Here is a 19,047-nt window from a genome sequence, read left to right as displayed (position 1 = left end):
TATTCCTGTCTTCCTTCACTTTATCTTCCTAAAATGGCTTCTTCACCTATTCATATGTTGCTATGTAGAACAATCAAGCTCAACAGGATCACCTCTTAACCCTTTTCTTGCTGTCCCTAGTCAAACTTGTTCCTTCTCCTTTCTGGAGCATGCTGTTTATATCTCTATTTTACACTTGCCATCTGCTCTGTACTCTAGAAGTAGTCCTGTCTTTCTTTATCTCCCTTTTATACTGTGAACAAATCGAGAGCATGGATGATGACTTGTTCCTCTTTCTATGGCCACAGCCTAGCAAGTGGAGTGGCAAGAGGAGAGTACCCATCCCTGGGAAATGAAAATATTTCTTTTTTTTTTGAGATAGGGTCTCACACTCAACCCAGGCTGGAATGTAATGGCACAATCAGGGCTCACTGCAGCCTTGACTTCCTGGGCTCAAGCAATCCTCCTACCTCAGTCCCCCAAGTAGCTAAGACTACAGTCATGGGCCATCATGCCTGGCTAAAATTATTTTTTTTTTTGAGATGGAGTTTTGCTCTTGTTGCCTGGGCTGGAGTGCAATAGTGTGATCTCTGCTCACTGCAACCTCTGCCTCCTGAGTTCAAGCGATTCCTGCCCCAGCCTCCCGAGTAGCTGGGATTACAGGCATGTGCCACCATGCTCGGCTAATTTTGTACTTTTAGTAGAGACGGGGTTTCTCTATGTTGGTCAGGCTGGTCTTGAACGCCCTGGCCTCCCAAAGTGCTGGGACAGGCATGAGCCACCTAGCTAATTTTGTTAGCTTTTTGTAGAGGTGTGGTCTCCCTATGTTGCCCAGCCTGGTGTCAAACTCCTGGACTAAAGCTATCCTTCCTCCTTGGCTTCCCAAAGCGTTGGGGTTACAGGTGTGAACTACCACCCCAACGGAAAATATTTCTAGTGTCTTAAGGGAATAGTGCAATTTCAAGCCGTTTTTTGAAGTAGTTCACATTCTTTAATTACAGACAGTCACCTTACCATGGCCAGGTGTGGTGGCTCACACCTGTAGGGAGGCCAAAGCAAGAGAATCCCTTCAGTAAAGTAGTTGGAGACCAGCCTGGGCAATATTGTGAGACGCTGTCTCATCTCTCTTCTAGATACATATAAAAGACATTCACCAGATCTGAGGAGTTCAGAGACCTTATAAACTGCTCTAGCTAGAAGTTGGTAGCTTGTGAGACAGGGAAGTTAAGAGCCTAAAGTAACGTTATCAAACTCAAAAATTGGATTCAGCCATTAATGACATTTCTTCTGTGCAAGCCCTCTAGCTATTAGAATCTATGAAAAGGAAATTTGATTCTTAAGTCAAGAACACCTGTGCTCCTTTAACATATATCAAAATATTTGACGAACGACACAGTATTCTGAATTTGTAGGTGGCTGGGTTTTCTTTTGCAGACTACAGCTGTTAATGTTACCTGGCCCTGTCTTGGGATCTACATGTATGTAGTCTTGCCACCACTGGTCAGTTGGCACGTGGTTTTCCGAACTTCAGTCGCCTGAGACAGCTCTGTAATTACTTGCTAATTAGTTGAGTCGAACGATTCCGGACACATGGTTGCTTCGCCTTCATCGATCATTCAGCATTTGGTTCCGTGCCAGCAGGATATCCGGCTGCTTGGTCACCAGCATTGAGCAAGCTGGCACCAGGATCGTGGCCTCAAGTCAACGTCCCGCTGAGGGAATCCGGCGACACTAGCCCGCGGGGAGCAAGGGCTGAAGGTGGACTGAGGAGACACACCGCGTCCCGCCAGACGAGCGCCGAGACGCCTGCTGGTGGGTATTACCCGGGACCTCGCAGCGGCCGCCCGCCGAGCCTCAGCGCCAAGCCGCTGCCGGATGCGCTGAGGGCTGACCCGCGCGGCGCGGCCCGGCCCCTCAGGGAGCCCGGTGGGGGTGGGGCGGGGCGGGGCGCGGCGCGCGCGCGGAGGCCGCGGGCGGTGGCGGGGCGCGCGCGGCGAGGGAGGGGCGCGGGGGGCGGGGGCGCGCGGCGGCTGCCGCGGCCTGTGGCGCCGTCACCCGGCAGACTCCGGAGGGTCGAGCACGGTGCCGGTGCCGCTGCCGCTGGAAAGGCGCGCGGGGACGTTTCGCGGGCTGCGCCGGTGGCGGCCCGCCTTCCCGGGGGTCCCGTTATCATGTCGCTGAGGCAGCGCCTGGCCCAACTGGCTGGTCGTCTGCAGGACCCGCAGAAAGTGGCCCGTTTCCAGCGTCTGTGCGGGGTGGAAGCGCCTCCGCGACGCTCAGCGGACCCGAGGGAGGATGAGAAGGCGGAGGCGCCCCTCGCCGGAGATCGTCGTCTGCGAGGGCGGCAGCCAGGGGCGCCCGGAGGCCCCCAGCCACCCGGGAGCGACCGCAATCAGTGCCCGGCCAAGCCGGACGACGGCGGCGCCCCCAACGGCGTGCGGAACGGGCTGGCGGCTGAGCTGGGCCCGGCCTCGCCGCGGCGCGCTGGCGCCTTGCGCCGCAACTCACTGACCGGCGAGGAGGGCCAGCTGGCCCGCGTGAGCAACTGGCCTCTCTACTACCTGTTCTGCTTCGGCGCGGAGCTTGGCAACGAACTCTTCTACATCCTGTTCTTCCCCTTCTGGATCTGGAACCTGGACCCCCTGGTGGGCCGGAGGCTCGTGGTCATCTGGGTGCTGGTCATGTACCTGGGCCAGTGCACCAAGGACATCATACGCTGGCCGCGGCCCGCCTCGCCGCCCGTGGTCAAGTTGGAGGTCTTCTATAACTCCGAGTACAGCATGCCCTCCACCCATGCCATGTCCGGCACCGCCATCCCCATTTCTATGGTCCTCCTCACCTATGGCCGCTGGCAGGTAAGGGTTCCCTCTCCTCGTTCTGCTCAGCCTCGGGGGAGTTCAGAGAACTCGGAGTTCTCTTGGCTCTATACATTTATTTTATTTCGGTCGTTCCCCTCCAGAGCCTCTCTTTCCACAGGTTTTCACAGTACCCGCAAACAGGCCCTTTCTGGGTTTTGAAAAATTAAGTGATTGGGGGAAACTAGAGACTTAGCCATTGAATTCTATTTTAATATTAAATTCCAAATGAATACCTTTCTTGTAACCCAAAGGACACACGTTTCCTAGAGTAATACATTGTCATTAGGCTTTGGCTGAATTTTTAAACGGCTTTAATTCTTGTGATGCACAGTGAAAGTGAGTTTTTTAAAATAATTAATCGCTACGTAACTAACACCCAGTTTCACCGTAATATATGGTGCCTTCTCTAAAACCGATTGTTTCAGAGAGGTAAAGTCGTTAGCTTTACCGTGAGACAGTGTTTACAAACCTTAGTGTAATCCCAAAACAAACATGCTAGTTCCAAGCAATGAAGTTATCGATTTTCAGCGAAATTCCCTTTATGGAAGTTAATGGAGCACTGTGTGAGTTCTGTTTTTAAGGGGTGTGGTTGCCACTTTGCTGATAAATACAAAGTTTAATTATCTTCTAGATCACTGATCTGTAGTATCTGTCCGTTGTTGAGCTGCAACTGTAATACTACAGTGTTATTGCCTCATTAACTAAAAATACATGGCTTAAAAGTTATTCTTAAAGATAGGGCTCTTGATCAGACTAGTGGGTTTTTAAATATGGCAAATATGACAGCAGGGTCAGCCTGGCAATCAGGAGGAGTTTTGTCTTTTTGGTTTTTTAACCCTATCTGAAAACTGCCAAGGGAAGAGTTTTTAATGGGAATCGTTTTGATTTTGCTTACACTTTTGGCCTTCTATTGTTTATCTGTCTTTTAAACTGTAAGATTTGTTAATCCTGCAGACCAGTACCTTATTTTAAGAATAAAGTGTGTGATTATGGAGACTCTAAGGAAACAGACTTCCTCTATTTTTCCCCTTTGCTGCACAAAATCATTTTACATTGAGAAATACACATTCTGTGTAAAACTCCATTGTGATAAGTTTACTTATCCCACATTGAATTTCAGTATAGATAAAATCTTGTCCCCATGGATACTCTGTGTAGTGCATCTCTCTTACAGTACATGGAAAATATGCATTGTGCATATTAGAATGGCAGAGTTAGGAGCAAAGAGTACTATGGGAAGTTTTTTCCTATGTAACCAAAGGAGCTCTACAGTGATGTTCAGATTGTGAAGCAGTGCTGCCTGTTTTGCATGATAGATATCTCAGATGTTTCATTTCATCAAGATATTTCAGAATTTAAGATTTTTGGTGAGCTGTGTTTGGCCTGATGATGTTAGCTGATGATGTTTCTCTTATTTTCATGAGACTTTTAGGATTCTGTAACAATAGAGCCTTTTATGATGCCTTCTCAGTGAGTAGCTATTTTGTATGCTCTTAGTATTAGAAAAGTAAGTGAACACAGTTATTTTTGCTCTTTATTTGTTCAGGACACATGCTAACTGGGAGTCTGAAAACAGTACTGCTGAATCGTTTTTGGGATATTGATAGTCTAACATTTCAGGGTTAGTTGAATTATCAGAATAAGCTTAGAGTTTTTAAACAACCTCGTATATTTAAATCAAAGTTTAAGGAATTTGTCTGTCATACAGTTTTAGACTTTGAAGTAGACTGGATGTTAGAAATCACCTAGTTGAAAGCTGTCATTTTACAGATATGCAAACTGACCAGTTACATTAGAATTAATCTTGTAATGGTGTACATTTCTTTTTTTTTTTTTTTTTGAGACAGAGTTTCGCTCTTGTTACCCAGGCTGGAGTGCAATGGCGCGATCTCGGCTCACCGCAACCTCCGCCTCCTGGGTTCAGGCAATTCTCTTGCCTCAGCCTCCTGAGTAGCTGGGATTACAGGCACGCGCCACCATGCCCAGCTAATTTTTTGTATTTTTAGTAGAGACGGGGTTTCACCATGTTGACCAGGATGGTCTTGATCTCTTGACCTCGTGATCCACCCTCCTCGGCCTCCCAAAGTGCTGGGATTACAGGGTAATGGTGTACATTTCTTATTTTACATTTTTTCACTCTAAATTTGCATAATTATTTTTTGGTTAGCTGTTCAGAAAACCTTTTTTTTTTTTTTTTTTTGAGACAGAATCTTGTTCTGTCGCTTAGGCTGGAGTGCAGTGGTGTGATCTAGCTCACTGCAACCTCTGCCTCCTGGGTTCAAGCAATTCTCTGCCCTAGCCTCCTGAATAGGTGGGATTACAGGTGCCTGCACCCGGCTAAATTTTTTTGTATTTTTAGTAGAGATGGGGTTTCACCATCTTGGCCAGGCTGGTCTTGAACTCCTGACCTCAGGTGATCTGCTCGCCTTGGTCTCCCAGAGTCCTGGGATTACAAGCATGAGCCACTGCACCCAGCCTAAGCCTCACTTATATGAAAGGTTTGTGTTTATAAATGTTTGGCTGTAATAATCCACTATAAAACACAAGATGGCTTTTTAAACTTTTTCCTTTTTACTTTTTTTTCTTTGAGACCGAGTTTCACTCTTGTTGCCCAGGCTGGAGTGCAATGGCGCCATCTTGGCTAACCGCAACCTCTGCCTCCTGGGTGCAAGTGCTTCTCCTGCCTCAGCCTCCTGGGTAGCTGGAATTATAGGCATGTACCACCACGCCCAGCTAATTTTTTTGTATTTTTAGTAGAGATGGGTTTCTCCATGTTGGCCAGTCTGGTCTCGAACTCCTGACCTCAGGTGATCTGCCTGCCTTGGCTTCCCAAAGTGCTGGGATTACAGCCGTGAGCCACCATGCCTGGCCTATTTTTTTTTTTTTTTTAAGAGTCAGGGTGTCACTATATTGCCTAGGCTAGTCTCGAACTCCTGGGCTCAAGTTACCCTCCCTCCTTAGCCTCCCAAAGTGCCATCTTGCCTGGCCCCTGTTTCCTTTTTTTAAGATCCTTGTTATCTACTGAAAACAAAAGTACCTTCCTTTGCTTCAATTGTTTGGGTTCTGTACTCTGTCAATTAGCATTGTGTTGCATTGGAGGCTTATATAGAAAGCCTTTTTCCTAGAAACTAGGGGAAGAATTAAACAGTGAAAGCCTGGTGTTTTTCTAATCATTTTTGGTTGTCAGTCTTGCCCATCTGCTGTGCCTCAGATGCTTATTTGGAACGGATATGGTTACTTATATGTGCCTAGGGTGCTGAAACATCTCTCAAAACTGCGTTCTCTTACATACCGTTCCTTCGTATTGGCGTTACTACTTCACTCCTCCCTACCACTTAATGTTTCTGCCCTCCTTAAAATTTGCTCAAGATTTACTATCTACACAGAGCCTTTTAAATTCACCCTTTTTGTTTCATTTTTCCTCACTTATACTTAAAATGACAATATATGTGACTAATCTGGAAGGCCTTAAAAAATTTAAAAGAATAAAAAAGACAGTATATGGCCAGGTGTAGTGGCTCACCGCTGTAATCCCAGCACTTTGGGAGGCTGAGGTGGGAGGATCCCTTGAGCCCAGGAGTTCAAGACCAGCCTGGGCAATATAGTGAGACCCTGTCTGCAAAAAAAATCAAAACTTAGCTGGGCATGGTGGCACATGTCTGTGGTTCTAGTTACTAGGGAAGCTAAGGTGGGAGCATCACTTGAGCCTGGGAGGTCGAGGCTGGAGTGAGCTGTAATTGCACCACTGCACTCCAGCCTGGGTGACAGAGGGAGAACCTATCTCAAAAAAAAAAAAAAAAAAAAAGTGTACAAAAAATTACCTCGGGCGTTGTTTAAAGTGCAGATTTCTACATTTCCCAGATATTCAGCTTCTGTGAAATTCCAATCTTTGAATTTTTTTTTTTTTGAGACAGTCTTTCTCTGTCACCCAGGCTGGAGTGCAGTGGCACAATCTCAGCTGACTGCAGCCTTCACCTCCTGGGTTAAGCAATTCTCCTGTCTAAGCCTCCTCAGTAACTAGGACTATAGGCATCCACTGCTATGGTTAGCCAAATTTTGTATTTTTAGTAGAGACGAGGTTTCACTGTATTGGTCAGGCTGGTCTCGAACTCTTGACCTCAGGTGATCTGCCCACTTCAGCCTTTCAATATACTAGGATTACAGGCGTGAGCCACTACTCCCAGCCTAATTTTTGTATTTTTAGTAGAGACGGGGTTTTGCCATGTTGGCCAGGCTGATTTCAAACTCCCAACGTCAGGTGATCCACCCTCCTGGGTTGGCCAAAGTGCTGGGATTTACTTGAGTCTCTGCACCCAGCCTTATTACTAACTCTTGATTTAAAATTAATTGTATTTGTTTGTTTATTTGAATAGGGAAGCATCACAGGAATTCCAATTTTTTTTTTTTTTTTTTTTTGAAATGGAGTTTCGCTCTTGTTACCCAGGCTGGAGTGCAATGGCGTGATCTCGGCTCACCGCAATCTCCGCCTCCTGGGTTCAGGCAATTCTCCTGCCTCAGCCTCCTGAGTAGCTGGGATTACAGGCACGCGCCACCACGCCCAGCTAATTTTTTGTATTTTTAGTAGAGATGGGGTTTCACCATGTTGACCAGGATGGTCTCGATCTCTTGACCTTGTGATCCACCTGCCTCAGCCTCCCAAAGTGCTGGGATTATAGGCGTGAGCCACCGCGCCCGGCAGGAATTCCAAATTTATATAAAAACATGAAGGGGACTTTGGGAGGCTGAGGTGGGCAGAACACAAGGTCAAGAGATTGAGGCCATCCTGGCCAACATGGTGAAACATCATCTCTGCTAAAAATACAACAATTAGCTGGGCGTGGTGGTGCACACCTGTAGTCCCAGCTACTCGGGAGGCTGAGGCAGGAAAATTGCTTGAACCCGGGAGGCAGAGGTTACAGTGAGCCGAGATCACGCCACTGCATTCCAGCCTGGCAACAGAGTGAGACTTTGTCTCAAAAAAAAAAGAAAAAAAGAAAAATGGAGAGTACATTTCTTTCTCTGTCCCACAGAATCTAGGGTCTTTTTTCTAAAGGATTCAGTGTTATACTTTTCTTGTTTAGTTTCCAAGAGGTAGTCTCTACTTTTGCAGACATACATTTATATAGTTTTGTTTGTTTGTTTTTTGAGATAGAATTTTGCTCTTATTGCCCAGGCTGGAGTGCAATGGTGCGACCTCAGCTCACTGCAATCTTTGCCACCCAGGTTCAAGTGATTCTCCGCCTCAGTATCCCGAATAGCTGGTATTACAGGCACCCGCCACTATGTCCAGCTAACTTTTTTGTGGTTTTTTGTAGAGACAGGATTTCACCATGTTGGCCAGGCTGGTCTGAACTCCTGACCTCAGATGATCCACCTACCTTGGCCTCACAAAGTGCTGGGATTACAGGTGTTGGCCACCGCACCCGGCCTATATAGTTTATTATTCATGCACATGGTAACATACTGTACTGTTCTGGATCTTGCTTTTATCACTTGGTAATATATTGTAAAAACTCTCCCTCCAAGGTCGGGCGCGGTGGCTCAAGCCTGTAATCCCAGCACTTTGGGAGGCCGAGGCAGGTGGATCACGAGGTCAAGAGATCAAGACCATCCTGGTCAACATGGTGAAACCCCGTCTCTACTAATACAAAAAATTAGCTGGGCATGGTGGCGCGTGCCTGTAATCCCAGCTACTCAGGAGGCTGAGGCAGGAGAATTGCCTGAACCCAGCAGGCGGAGGTTGCGGTGAGCCGAGATCGCGCCATTGCACTCCAGCCTGGGTAACAAGAGCGAAACTCCGTCTCAAAAAAAAAAAAAAAAAAACTCTCCCTCCCTCTCTTCCTCCCTCTCCCTTCCCTCCTTTCTTTTCCCTTTCTCCTCCCTCCCTCCCTTCCTTCCCTCTCTCCCTCTTTCCCTCCCTCCCTCCTTCCTTCTTCCTTCCTTCCTTCTTTCCATCCATCCATTTTTCTTTTCCTCTTTCTCTTTCCCTTCCTTACTTCTCTCCTTCCTTCCTTTCTTTCTTTCTTTCTAATTCTTCTTTTTTCCTTTCTTTTTAGACAGGTTTCACCATGTTGCCCAGATTGGTCTCAATCTCCTGGGCTCAAACAATCCTCCTGCATTGGCCTCCCAAAGTGCTGGGATTACAGGCATAAGCCACTATGCCCAGTCTTTTTTTTTTTTTTTGAGTTGCAGGCTCCCTCTTTTGACCAGGATGGAGTGCAGTGGTGTGATCTCAGCTCACTGCAACCTCTGCCTCCCGGGTTCAAGTGATTCACCTGCCTCAGCCTCCCGAATAGCTGGGATTACAGGCGCCCACCACTATGCCTGCCTAATTTTTTTTGTATTGTCAGTAGAGACCGGGTTTCACCATGTTGGACAGGCTGGTCTCAAATTCCTGACCTTTGGTGATCCGCCTGCCTCTGCCTTCCAAAATGCTGGAATTACAGGTGTGAGCCACTCGACCTTTTTTTTTTTTAAGTCCAACAATTAATACTAACTATATGCCTGTGATTTTTAAAAATGCCTTACATAAATTAATTCTTTTCTTTTTATTTTTGAGACTGTGTTTTTCTCTTGTTGCCCAGACTGGAGTGTGATGGCACAGTCTCAGCTCACTGCAATCTCTGCCTCCCAGGTTCAAATGATTTTCTGGTCTCAGCCTCCTGAGTAGCTGGGATCACAGGCGTCCACCACCACACCTGGCTAATTTTTCATATATATATATATATTTTTTTTTTTTAGACAAAGTTTCACTTTTGTTGCCCATGCTGGAGTGCAGTGGCGTGATCTCGGCTCACTGCACCCTCCACCTCCTGAGTTCAAACAAATCGGCCTCAACCTCCTGAGTAGCTGGGTTTACAGGCGCCCACCACTATGCCCGGCTAATTTTTGTATTTTTAGCAGAGATGGGGTTTCGCCATGTTGACCAGGCTGGTCTTGTACTCCTGACCTCAGGTGATCCTCCTGCCTTGGCCTCCCAAAGTGCTGGGATTACAAGCATGAGCTACCGCGCAGGGCCAGTTTTTCATATTTTTAGTAGAGACAGGGTTTCACCATGTTGGTCAGGCTGGTCTCAAACTCCTTACCTCAGGTAACCCACCTGCCTTGGCCTCCTAAAGTGCTGTGTTTACAGGCATGAGCCAGTGCACCTGGCCTAAATTAATTCTTTTAATACCCATAAAATCCTGTCTTTTCACTAGTTTGCAGAAGAAACTGAGGCAGAGGAAAGTTGACTAACTTGTCCAGGATTCCTCAGCAAATACATACCTGACAGAGCCTGGATTCAAACCCAGGCATTTTGGCTACAAAATGATGCTATACTACTGGGTCATGTTGCCTCTCCACTCTCCATATAAATATATCCATATCTGTATCTATATATTTTTTGAGATGGAGTCTTGTTCTGTGGCCCAGTGTGGCGTACAGTGGCCTGATCTTGGCTCACTGCAACCTCCACCTCCCAGGTTCAAGCAGTTCTCCTGCCTCAGCCTCCCTAGTAGTTGGGACTACAGGTGAGCACCAACATGCCTGGCTAATTTTTTTGTATTTTTAGTAGAGATGGGGTTTCATCATGTTGGCCAGGCTGGTCCCAGGTTCAAGCACTTCTCCTGCCTCAGCCTCCCAGTGTTCGGATTCAGTTGTAAACCACCGTGCCCAGCCACTTTTGGCACTTTAAGTACTATACTGTACCATTGCCTTCAGACTTGTGTAGTTTTTGACAGAATATCTGCTGAAATTCTTATTTGTGATTCTCAGTACTTAATATGTATTTTCTCTTCTGGCTGCTTTTAAATTTTTCTCTTTTTCCCTAGTTTTGAGCAATTTAAAACTGATGTTCCTTAACATGTTTTTTTCCTTTATGTTTCTTCTGCTTTGAGGTCATTGAGCTTGAATCCATGGGTTTGTAGTTTTCATTATATTTGGAAGATTTTCAGCATTATTTTAATAATTTATTTTCCTCTCCCTTCCCCACCTCCATTCTCTTCTTTTAATATTCCAATTTCATATGTTTTAAACTGTTCATTCATAGGTCACTAAAGCTCTATTCTTTTTTTTTTTGAGACAGAGTCTTGTTCTGTCACCAGGCGCCAGGCTGGAGTACAGTGGCGCGATCTTGGCTCACTGCAGCCTCCGCCTCCCGGGTTCAAGCAATTTTCCTGCCTCAGCCTCCCAAGTAGCTGAGACTACAGGTGCGTGCCACTGCACCCAGCTAATTTTTGTATTTTTAGAAGAGATGGGGTTTCACCATATTGGCCAGGATGGTCTTGATCTCTTGACCTCGTGATCCGCCCTCCTTGGCCTCCCAAAGTACTGCGATTACAGGTGTGAGCCACTGTGCTCAGCTTTTTTTTTTATTCCCCAATTTTTTTGTTTTCTCTGCTTCCTTTTTACAGTTTCTGTTGCTATGGCTTTAAGTTCACTAACCTGTTCTTTTGCAATCTCTAATGTTCTGGTAATTTTATCAAGTAGGATACGGTATAATTTCAGATTCTGTATAGTTTATATCTAGAAATTGCATTTGGGTCTTTTAAAAAAGTCTTCAGGCTGGCTGTGATGGCTCACACCTGTAATCCCAGCACTTTGGAAGGCTGAGGCAGGCAGTTCATGAGGTCAGGAGATCGAGACCATCCTGGCCAACATGGCGAAACCCTGTCTCTACTAAAAATACAAAAAAATTAACTACTCAGGAGGCTGAGGCAGGGGAATCACTTGAACCCAGGTGGTGGAGGATGCCATGAGCTGAGCTTGTGCCACTGCACTACAGCCTGGCGACAGAGCAAGACTACGTCTCAAAAAAAAAAATCTTCAGTTTCTCAGCTCATTATATCTCTATATTCTTGAGTAAGTTTAGAAGATTTAAAAAAATTACTACTGGGGGCCGGGCACAGTGGTTCATGCCTGTAATCCCAGCACTTTGGGAGGCCAAGGCAGGTGGATCACCTGAGGTCAGGAGTTTGAGATCATCCTGGCCGACATGGTAAAACCCTGCCTCTACTAAAAATACAAAATTAGCTGGGTGTGGTGGTGGGCACCTGTAATCTCAGCTACTTGGGAGGCTGAGGCAGGAAAATTGCTTGAACCCAGGAGGCGGAGGTTGCTGTGAGCTGAGATCATGCCACTGCACTCCAGCCTGAGTGACAGAGTGAGACTTCGTCTCAAAAAAAAAAATTATTATTGAGGAAAGAGTCTCACTGTTACCCAGGCTGGAGTGCAATTGCAGGATCTTAAACCGAAAAGCCTCGAACTCTTCAGTTTAAGGGATCCTCCTGCCTTAGCATGCAGAGTAACTAGGAAGTCAGGTGCATGCCACCACACCTAATTTTTTTAAAAAATTTTTTGTTGTTTAAAGCCAAAGTCTCACTATGTTGTCCAGGCTGGTCTCAAACTCCTGGGCTCATGCTCTCCTGTCACCCTGGTTTCCCAAAGTGCTGAGACTACAGGTGTCAGCTACTATGCCCAGCAAGTTTATAAGATTTTTATAGCAATTTTAAGATATTTATCTATTAATTCCATCAACTTTGTCATCTTTTTGTGTTTCTAATATTTCTCCTGATTATAGATAATATTTTCCTAATTCCTTGCTCGGTAATTTATATAGAGTTTTGGATTTTGTTGTATTTCTTTACATAATCTTGGACTTCGTTCTGGTGTGTGGTTAAATTACTTGTCAGTTTAAATCCTTCTAGGCTTGATAGGAAGGGTCCAGAATAATCATAGGCTAAGTCTAATTTAGTCTCACTACTTACGTGATAACCTTTTAACTACTCTATACAATTTCTTCTTCACTACTTCATGGGAAAGAAATTGCAATCTTGTATGAGCTTTGGGAATCATTTGGCCAGCTACTCTCCGGTAGTTTTTTTTCCAGTCTGGTGGACTTTCTCCCCATGCATGCACAGATTAGTACTCAGCCAGCAACTTCATGAGTTCCCTCTACACATCTCTAGGGCTCAGTCTCAGATTCGTCTCTCCAATAACTCTGTCCCGCAAATTACAGCCTCTTTGGCCTCCCAGAATACCAGTCTTTCTCCCCTTAACTCAGTGAAAACTGCTAGATTCAGTTTTGATTCTTCCTCCTATGCTACACCCTGGAAACTGTCTCTAGCAGGAGGATAATGCAATCACAGGGCTCATCTCATTTGTGTCCCTTTTCTATGGGTCTGAGTTTCACAAAAGTGAAACTCTATCTCAAAAAAGGGGGGGATTTATTAAAAAAACATATAAACATACAACAGAATGCTTCGTAAGTCACTTTAAACAATAAAATAGGCAATAGTAACATATGTATTTTTATAAGCAGGTTCAAGCAGTTCTTCTGCCTCAGTCTCCTGAGTAGCTGGGACTACAGGCAAGCACCACCATGCCTGGCTAATTTATTTATTTATTTTTTATTTTTTTTAAAAGATGGGGATTCACCATGATGGCCAGGCTGGTCTTGAACTCCTGACCTCAGGTGATCCACTCACCTTGGCCTCCCAAAGTGCTAGGATTACAGGCGTGAGCCACCACGCCCGGCCTAATTTTCGTATTTTTAGTAGAGATGGGGTTTCGCCATGTTGGCCAGGCTGGTCTCACACTCCTGACCTCAAGTGATCCACCACCTTGGCCTTCCAAAGTGCTAGGATTATAGGCATGAGCCACCATGGCCAGCCAATGTACTCAGATTTTTGATCAAACACTATTCTAGATGTTTTTCTGAAGGTAGTTTTTAGATGAGTTTAACGTTTGAGTCGGTGGACTTTGGATAAAGCAAGTTACCCTCTATAATGTGAGTGGGTCTTATCCAATTAGATAAATACCTTAAGAGAAGAAAGACTGACCTCCCCCAAAGAAAAGGGAATTCTGCCAACACAATGGTTTTAGACTTGAGCTACGCATCAACTCTTTCCTGGGTCTTCAGCCTGTTGGCCTCCCTGCAGATTTTGGACTTGCCAGTCTCTACAATTGCATGACCAATTCTTTAAACTTTTCTTTGTGTATGTAGATATACATATCCTATTGGTTCTGTTTATCAGGAGAACCTTGAATAATTACATTATGTCATGAATTTTCCCACCAATATAAATTCCTAGAAAACAGTCTTAATGGCCGGGTGCAGTAGCTCATGCCTGTAATCTCAGCACTTTGGGAGGCCGAGGTGGGTGGATCACCTGAGGTCAGGAGTTCCAAGACCAGGCTGGCCAACTTGGTGAAACCCCATCTCTACTAGAAATACTAAAAATTAGCTGGGCGTGGTGCAGGCACCTGTAATCCCAGCTACTTGGAAGGCTGAGGCAGGAGAATAGCTTAAACCCTGGAGGCGAAGGTTGCAGTGAGCCGAGATCACGCCACTGCATTTCAGCCTGGGCAACAAGAGTGAAACTCTGTTTCAAAAAAAAAAAAAGAAAGAAAGAAAGAAAGAAAACAATCTTAATGAATGAAATTTTAAAAATATTCCTATGAAATAATTTCTATACTGTAGGATTATAATTATTATAGGTCTTAGTATCCCCATTTATAGATGAGGAAACTAAGATGTAAAGAGATTATGTGGCTAACCCATGGTTCTACAACTGAAGAAGTAGGTATCTTTTGGGATATCTGCCTAGTTTGCCACTCTCTAAAAGCTCCCTTATCTACAGGAAGCTGTGTTTTCTTTCTTTCTTTTTTTTTTTTTTGAGACGAAGTTTCCCTCTGTCATCAGGCCGGAGTGCAGTGGCAGGATCTTGGCTCACTGCAACCTCCTCTGCCTCGGGTTCAAGTGATTCTCCTGCCTCAGCCTCCTGAGGAGCTGGTACTACAGGCACACGGTACCACACCCAGTTAATTTTTGTATTTTTATTATTTATTTATTTATTTTTATTTGAGACGGAGTTTCGCTCTTGTTACCCAGGCTGGAGTGCAATGGCATGATCTCGGCTCACTGCAACCTCTGCCTCCTCGGTTCAGGCAATTCTCCTGCCTCAGCCTCCTAAGTAGCTGGGATTACAGGGACGCGTCACCATACCCAGCTATTTTTTGTATTTTTAGTAGAGACGGGGTTTCACCATGTTGACCAGGATGGTCTTGATCTCTTGACCTCGTGATCCACCCACCTTGGCCTCCCAAAGTGCTGGGATTACAGGCGTGAGCCACCATGCCTGGCTAATTTTTGATTTTTAGTAGAGACAGGGTTTTACCATGTTGGCCAGGATGGTCTTGATCTCTTGACCTTGTGATTTGCCTGCCTTGGCCTCCCAAGAAAGCTGTATTTTTTTTTTAACATGATCTCATCCCTTAGGAGTTGTGAACAGGTACAGAGTCTGGGCTGGTTTTCTCATTGAGAAAGTAAATTCAGAAGCCTTCATGTGTCATGTGGACTAAAAAGCAGAGAAGCTGGTCTGTAGAAAAGGAAAAATGAAGTGGAAATATAGAAAGAAGAGATGGTCCTATTCTGTTTATAGTTGTGATTTCTTCTTCAAGCTTAGCCTCATTCCGCCTTAGAGTTCTGTGAGACGCTCTCTATCCTTTTGATATATCTTCTTTTTTTCTTCTTAAAATAATCTAAATTGGTTTCTGTTATTTACATGTTTGGAGTTCCAATATAATGCAGGTAGTAAATGGTGATAGCCAGGTCTATGTAGTTTCATAAACTCATATTTTTAACTACTTCATTATAACCAAGAAATTTGATTTATAATTATTGCATGTTTTAAATAATTTTATGACAAACATTTAAAAATATAAATCCTTACCCACATTTCTATGTCTTTAGTATAGAATTCTAGAAGGATTATTGGGTCAATAATATATGAACATTTAGAGCTCTTCTGTTTATTGACAAAATGCTTTCCAGAAAGGTTGTATCAGTTTTCATTACACTAGTAATGTATGAGAACAAGGCATGTCTATCTTTAATGTGTCATTATTGTCATGTGTTTACATGTATACTATTCATTCCTAAAATTGAGCAGAAATTCTTCCCTGTGCCTGCCTCCCATATTTAAGTTTCTCTGAAAAATTTAAATTGTATTAAAGACAGTTTTTATAACTGTTTTAATTGCAAGTGATTTTATTGACTTAATTTTACTATCTTCAATGAATGTAAAGGGAACATGCCAAAATATACACAATAATTCTTATGTATAATAGTGAGAAAGGTATATCTGAAAGAAAAAAGCCATTTGGTAGAATTAACTGAAGGAAACGTTTAGATAAATTTTCCTGTGATCAAGGATGTGCAGTGAAAAGATTAGATAGTGGTTATGAAAGTAAAAACATCTAGGATGTCATGTGATCTGTTTTGGGTTTGGTACATTTTTATGTATTTCAAAATAATATGAAGGACTTGTAATTTTTACTTTCTACTCTTTATGAGATCTAAAGATTTAATTTCAGTAAAAACATTCTTATTAGAGGAAGTATATAAATGCCACAGATACAGCTCAACATTCTCTACAAAAAAGAAAACAGAAACCAGGAAACCCCTGCCAAACTTAAAATTTTTACTTATTTGTGTGATGATGAAAGTGTAAAGTAAGAAGCATGATAAATTGGAAAAGGAATTAAAATAGGTCACTAGAGTATAATACCAATTGTCATTTAGCATCTACAAGTCTGTTCTTTAACTGTAAAGAGAGAGGATAGAATATATATATATATATATATATATATATAAAATTTGTATATTTTTAGTAGAGATGGAGTTTTACCATGTTGGCCAGGCTGGTCACGAACTCCTGGCCTCAGGTGATCTGCCCGCCTTGGCCTCCCAAAATGCTGGGATTACAGGCATGAGCCACCACTCCCAGCCAGAATTAATATCTTTAAGATCTCTTCTACCTCTAATTAAATGAAATTTTTATTTAGCCTCCATTCTAAAAAAACTTAAAATATTTGAGTGAGCCGGGCGTGGTAGATCACCTGAGGTCGGGAGTTTGAGACAGCCTGACCAACATGGAGAAACCCAGTCTCTTAAAAAAGAAAAAAAAAAAAAAATTATATATATATATATATATATATCTTAGGATCAAGCAGAGTATCACTCAAATATATATATAGATGTATATATATGTGTGTATATATATGTGTATATATATATATACATGTGTATATGTATATACATCTATATATATATTTGAGTGATACTCTGCTTGATCCTAAGGATAAAAGAAATTAACACCCTGAACAACTTTATATATGAAGGGCAGCATAGTATAGTAGTTAAGAGCTCAGAGCTCAGACTCAGGAATTAGACTTCCTATATTTGAATCACAGATCCATAACCTAATAGCTGGTTGACTTTAGGCAAAACTTGACTCCTCTGTGTCTCAGTTTCATCTATAAAATGAGGAAAATTAGAATAGCTACCCCATAAGGTTGTTTGGATGATTACATGGGTTAATATTTGTAAAGCTCTTAGAATAGTTCTTGATAGAGTAAATTGTATGTCAAATAAAAATTACTTAATTTATTAACCTCTCAGTAAAGAATAAATCCATATTCATTTCTCCTAATGTCTGCCTAGAATTGAATTTTGGCCTTAAAAAATATCTAGTCAGATTAATGGTCAGAAATAAAGGATTGCTGGCCGGGTGCGGTGGCTCATGCCTGTAATCCCAGCACTTTAGTAGGCCAAGCAAGGCAGGAGGATCACTTGAGGTCGGGAGTTCAAGACAAACCTGGCCAACATGGTGAAACCCTGTTTCTACTGGAAAAATAAAAAATTAGCCAGGCATGGTGTGGGTGCCTATAATCCCAGGTACTGGGGAGGCTGAGGCAGGAGAATCGCTTGAACCGGGGAGACAGAGGTTGCAGTGAGCCAAGATCGTGCCATTGTACCCCAGCCTGGGGGACAAGAGCAAAACTCCGTCTCAAAAAGAAAAGAAAAGAAAAGAAAGGGTTGCTGCTATAGCCAGTGAGTACCAAGAAAAAAAGAAAGATTGGGTTAGGTAGGAATAAAAAAGAAGTGAAGAGAATGGAGGACAATACCACAAATATGTATTAGAAGTAAGAGAAAGGTCGGTTAGATTGCTATGGCTGAGGAAAGGGGGAAGAGATAGTTCCCCTAGTTCTGACTTTAAAAAAAATAGAAACTAAGCTTTTTTTAATTTTATTTTTATGTTTAAAGATGGGGTTTCACCATGTTGGTCAGGCTGATCTTGAACTCCCGACCTCAGGTGATCTGCCTGCCTTGGCCTCCAAAGTGCTTGGATTACAGGCATGAGCCACTGCGCCTGGCCGAAACTAAGGTCTTAAAGAATTGCTAAATTTACTAATGTGGAAAAGACAGAATTTGAGTTTGCCATTATAATGTGTTTTGCATTTTGAAAATTATTGTACTTAATGAGCCTACTACACTCACTTTTCTGAGTGCTGAGGCAGCTACACAACTGTTGTCACCACAGACTATATTTGTTCTCAATTTTGGAGGTTTGAATAGGGATTTAAAAAAAAATCTCCAGGGTTTAAGCTATTCTCCTGCCTCAGCCTTCCAAGTAGCTGGGATTACAGGTGCCTGCACCACGCCCAGCTAATTTTTAGTATTTCTGGTAGAGATGGGGTTTCACCAAGTTGGCCAGCCTGGTCTTGGAACTCCTGACCTCAGGTGATCCACCCACCTCGGCCTCCCAAAGTGCTGAGATTACAGGCATGAGCTACTGCACCCGGCCATTAAGACTGTTTTCTAGGAATTTATATTGGTGGGAAAATTCATGACATAATGTAATTATTCAAGGTTCTCCTGATAAACAGAACCAATAGGATATGTATATCTACATACACAAAGAAAAGTTTAAAGAATTGGTCATGCAATTGTAGAGACTGGCAAGTCCAAAATCTGTAGGGAGGCCAACAGGCTGAAGACCCAGAAAAGAGTTGATGCGTAGCTCAAGTCTAAAACCATTGTGTTGGCAGAATTCCCTTTTCTTTGGGGGAAGTCAGTCTTTCTTCTCTTAAGATATTCATCTAATTGGATAAGACCCACTCACATTATAGAGGGTAACTTGCTTTATCCAAAGTCCACCGACTCAAACGTTAAACTCATCTAAAAACTACCTTCAGAAAAACATCTAGAATAGTGTTTGATCAAAAATCTGAGTACATTGGCTGGCCATGGTGGCTCATGCCTATAATCCTAGCACTTTGGAAGGCCAAGGTGGTGGATCACTTGAGGTCAGGAGTGTGAGACCAGCCTGGCCAACATGGCGAAACCCCATCTCTACTAAAAATACGAAAATTAGGCCGGGCGTGG

At 43.6% G+C, this 19,047-nt stretch overlaps 1 protein-coding gene across 1 annotated transcript in view; it reads left to right on the top strand.

Annotated features, from left to right (window-relative positions):
- Positions 1-2,029: 2,029 nt before the first annotated feature.
- The window catches only part of SGPP1 (sphingosine-1-phosphate phosphatase 1), a 46,583-nt gene continuing 29,565 nt past the window's right edge, over positions 2,030-19,047 (top strand). The window contains exon 1 of the mRNA XM_064374915.1: positions 2,030-2,834. Coding sequence (XP_064230985.1) covers positions 2,151-2,834 — 684 coding nt within the window. The 5' untranslated portion in view covers positions 2,030-2,150. The remainder of the gene's footprint in view (positions 2,835-19,047) is intronic.

This window comes from Aotus nancymaae, unplaced genomic scaffold (assembly GCF_030222135.1).
Source record: "Aotus nancymaae isolate 86718 unplaced genomic scaffold, 86718_ANA_hifiasm-v0.15.2.pri h1tg000011l, whole genome shotgun sequence".
NCBI lineage: Eukaryota > Metazoa > Chordata > Mammalia > Primates > Aotidae > Aotus > Aotus nancymaae.
The sequence above is the reverse complement of the archived record's forward strand: the minus strand, read 5'-3'. Positions and strand labels throughout refer to the sequence as shown.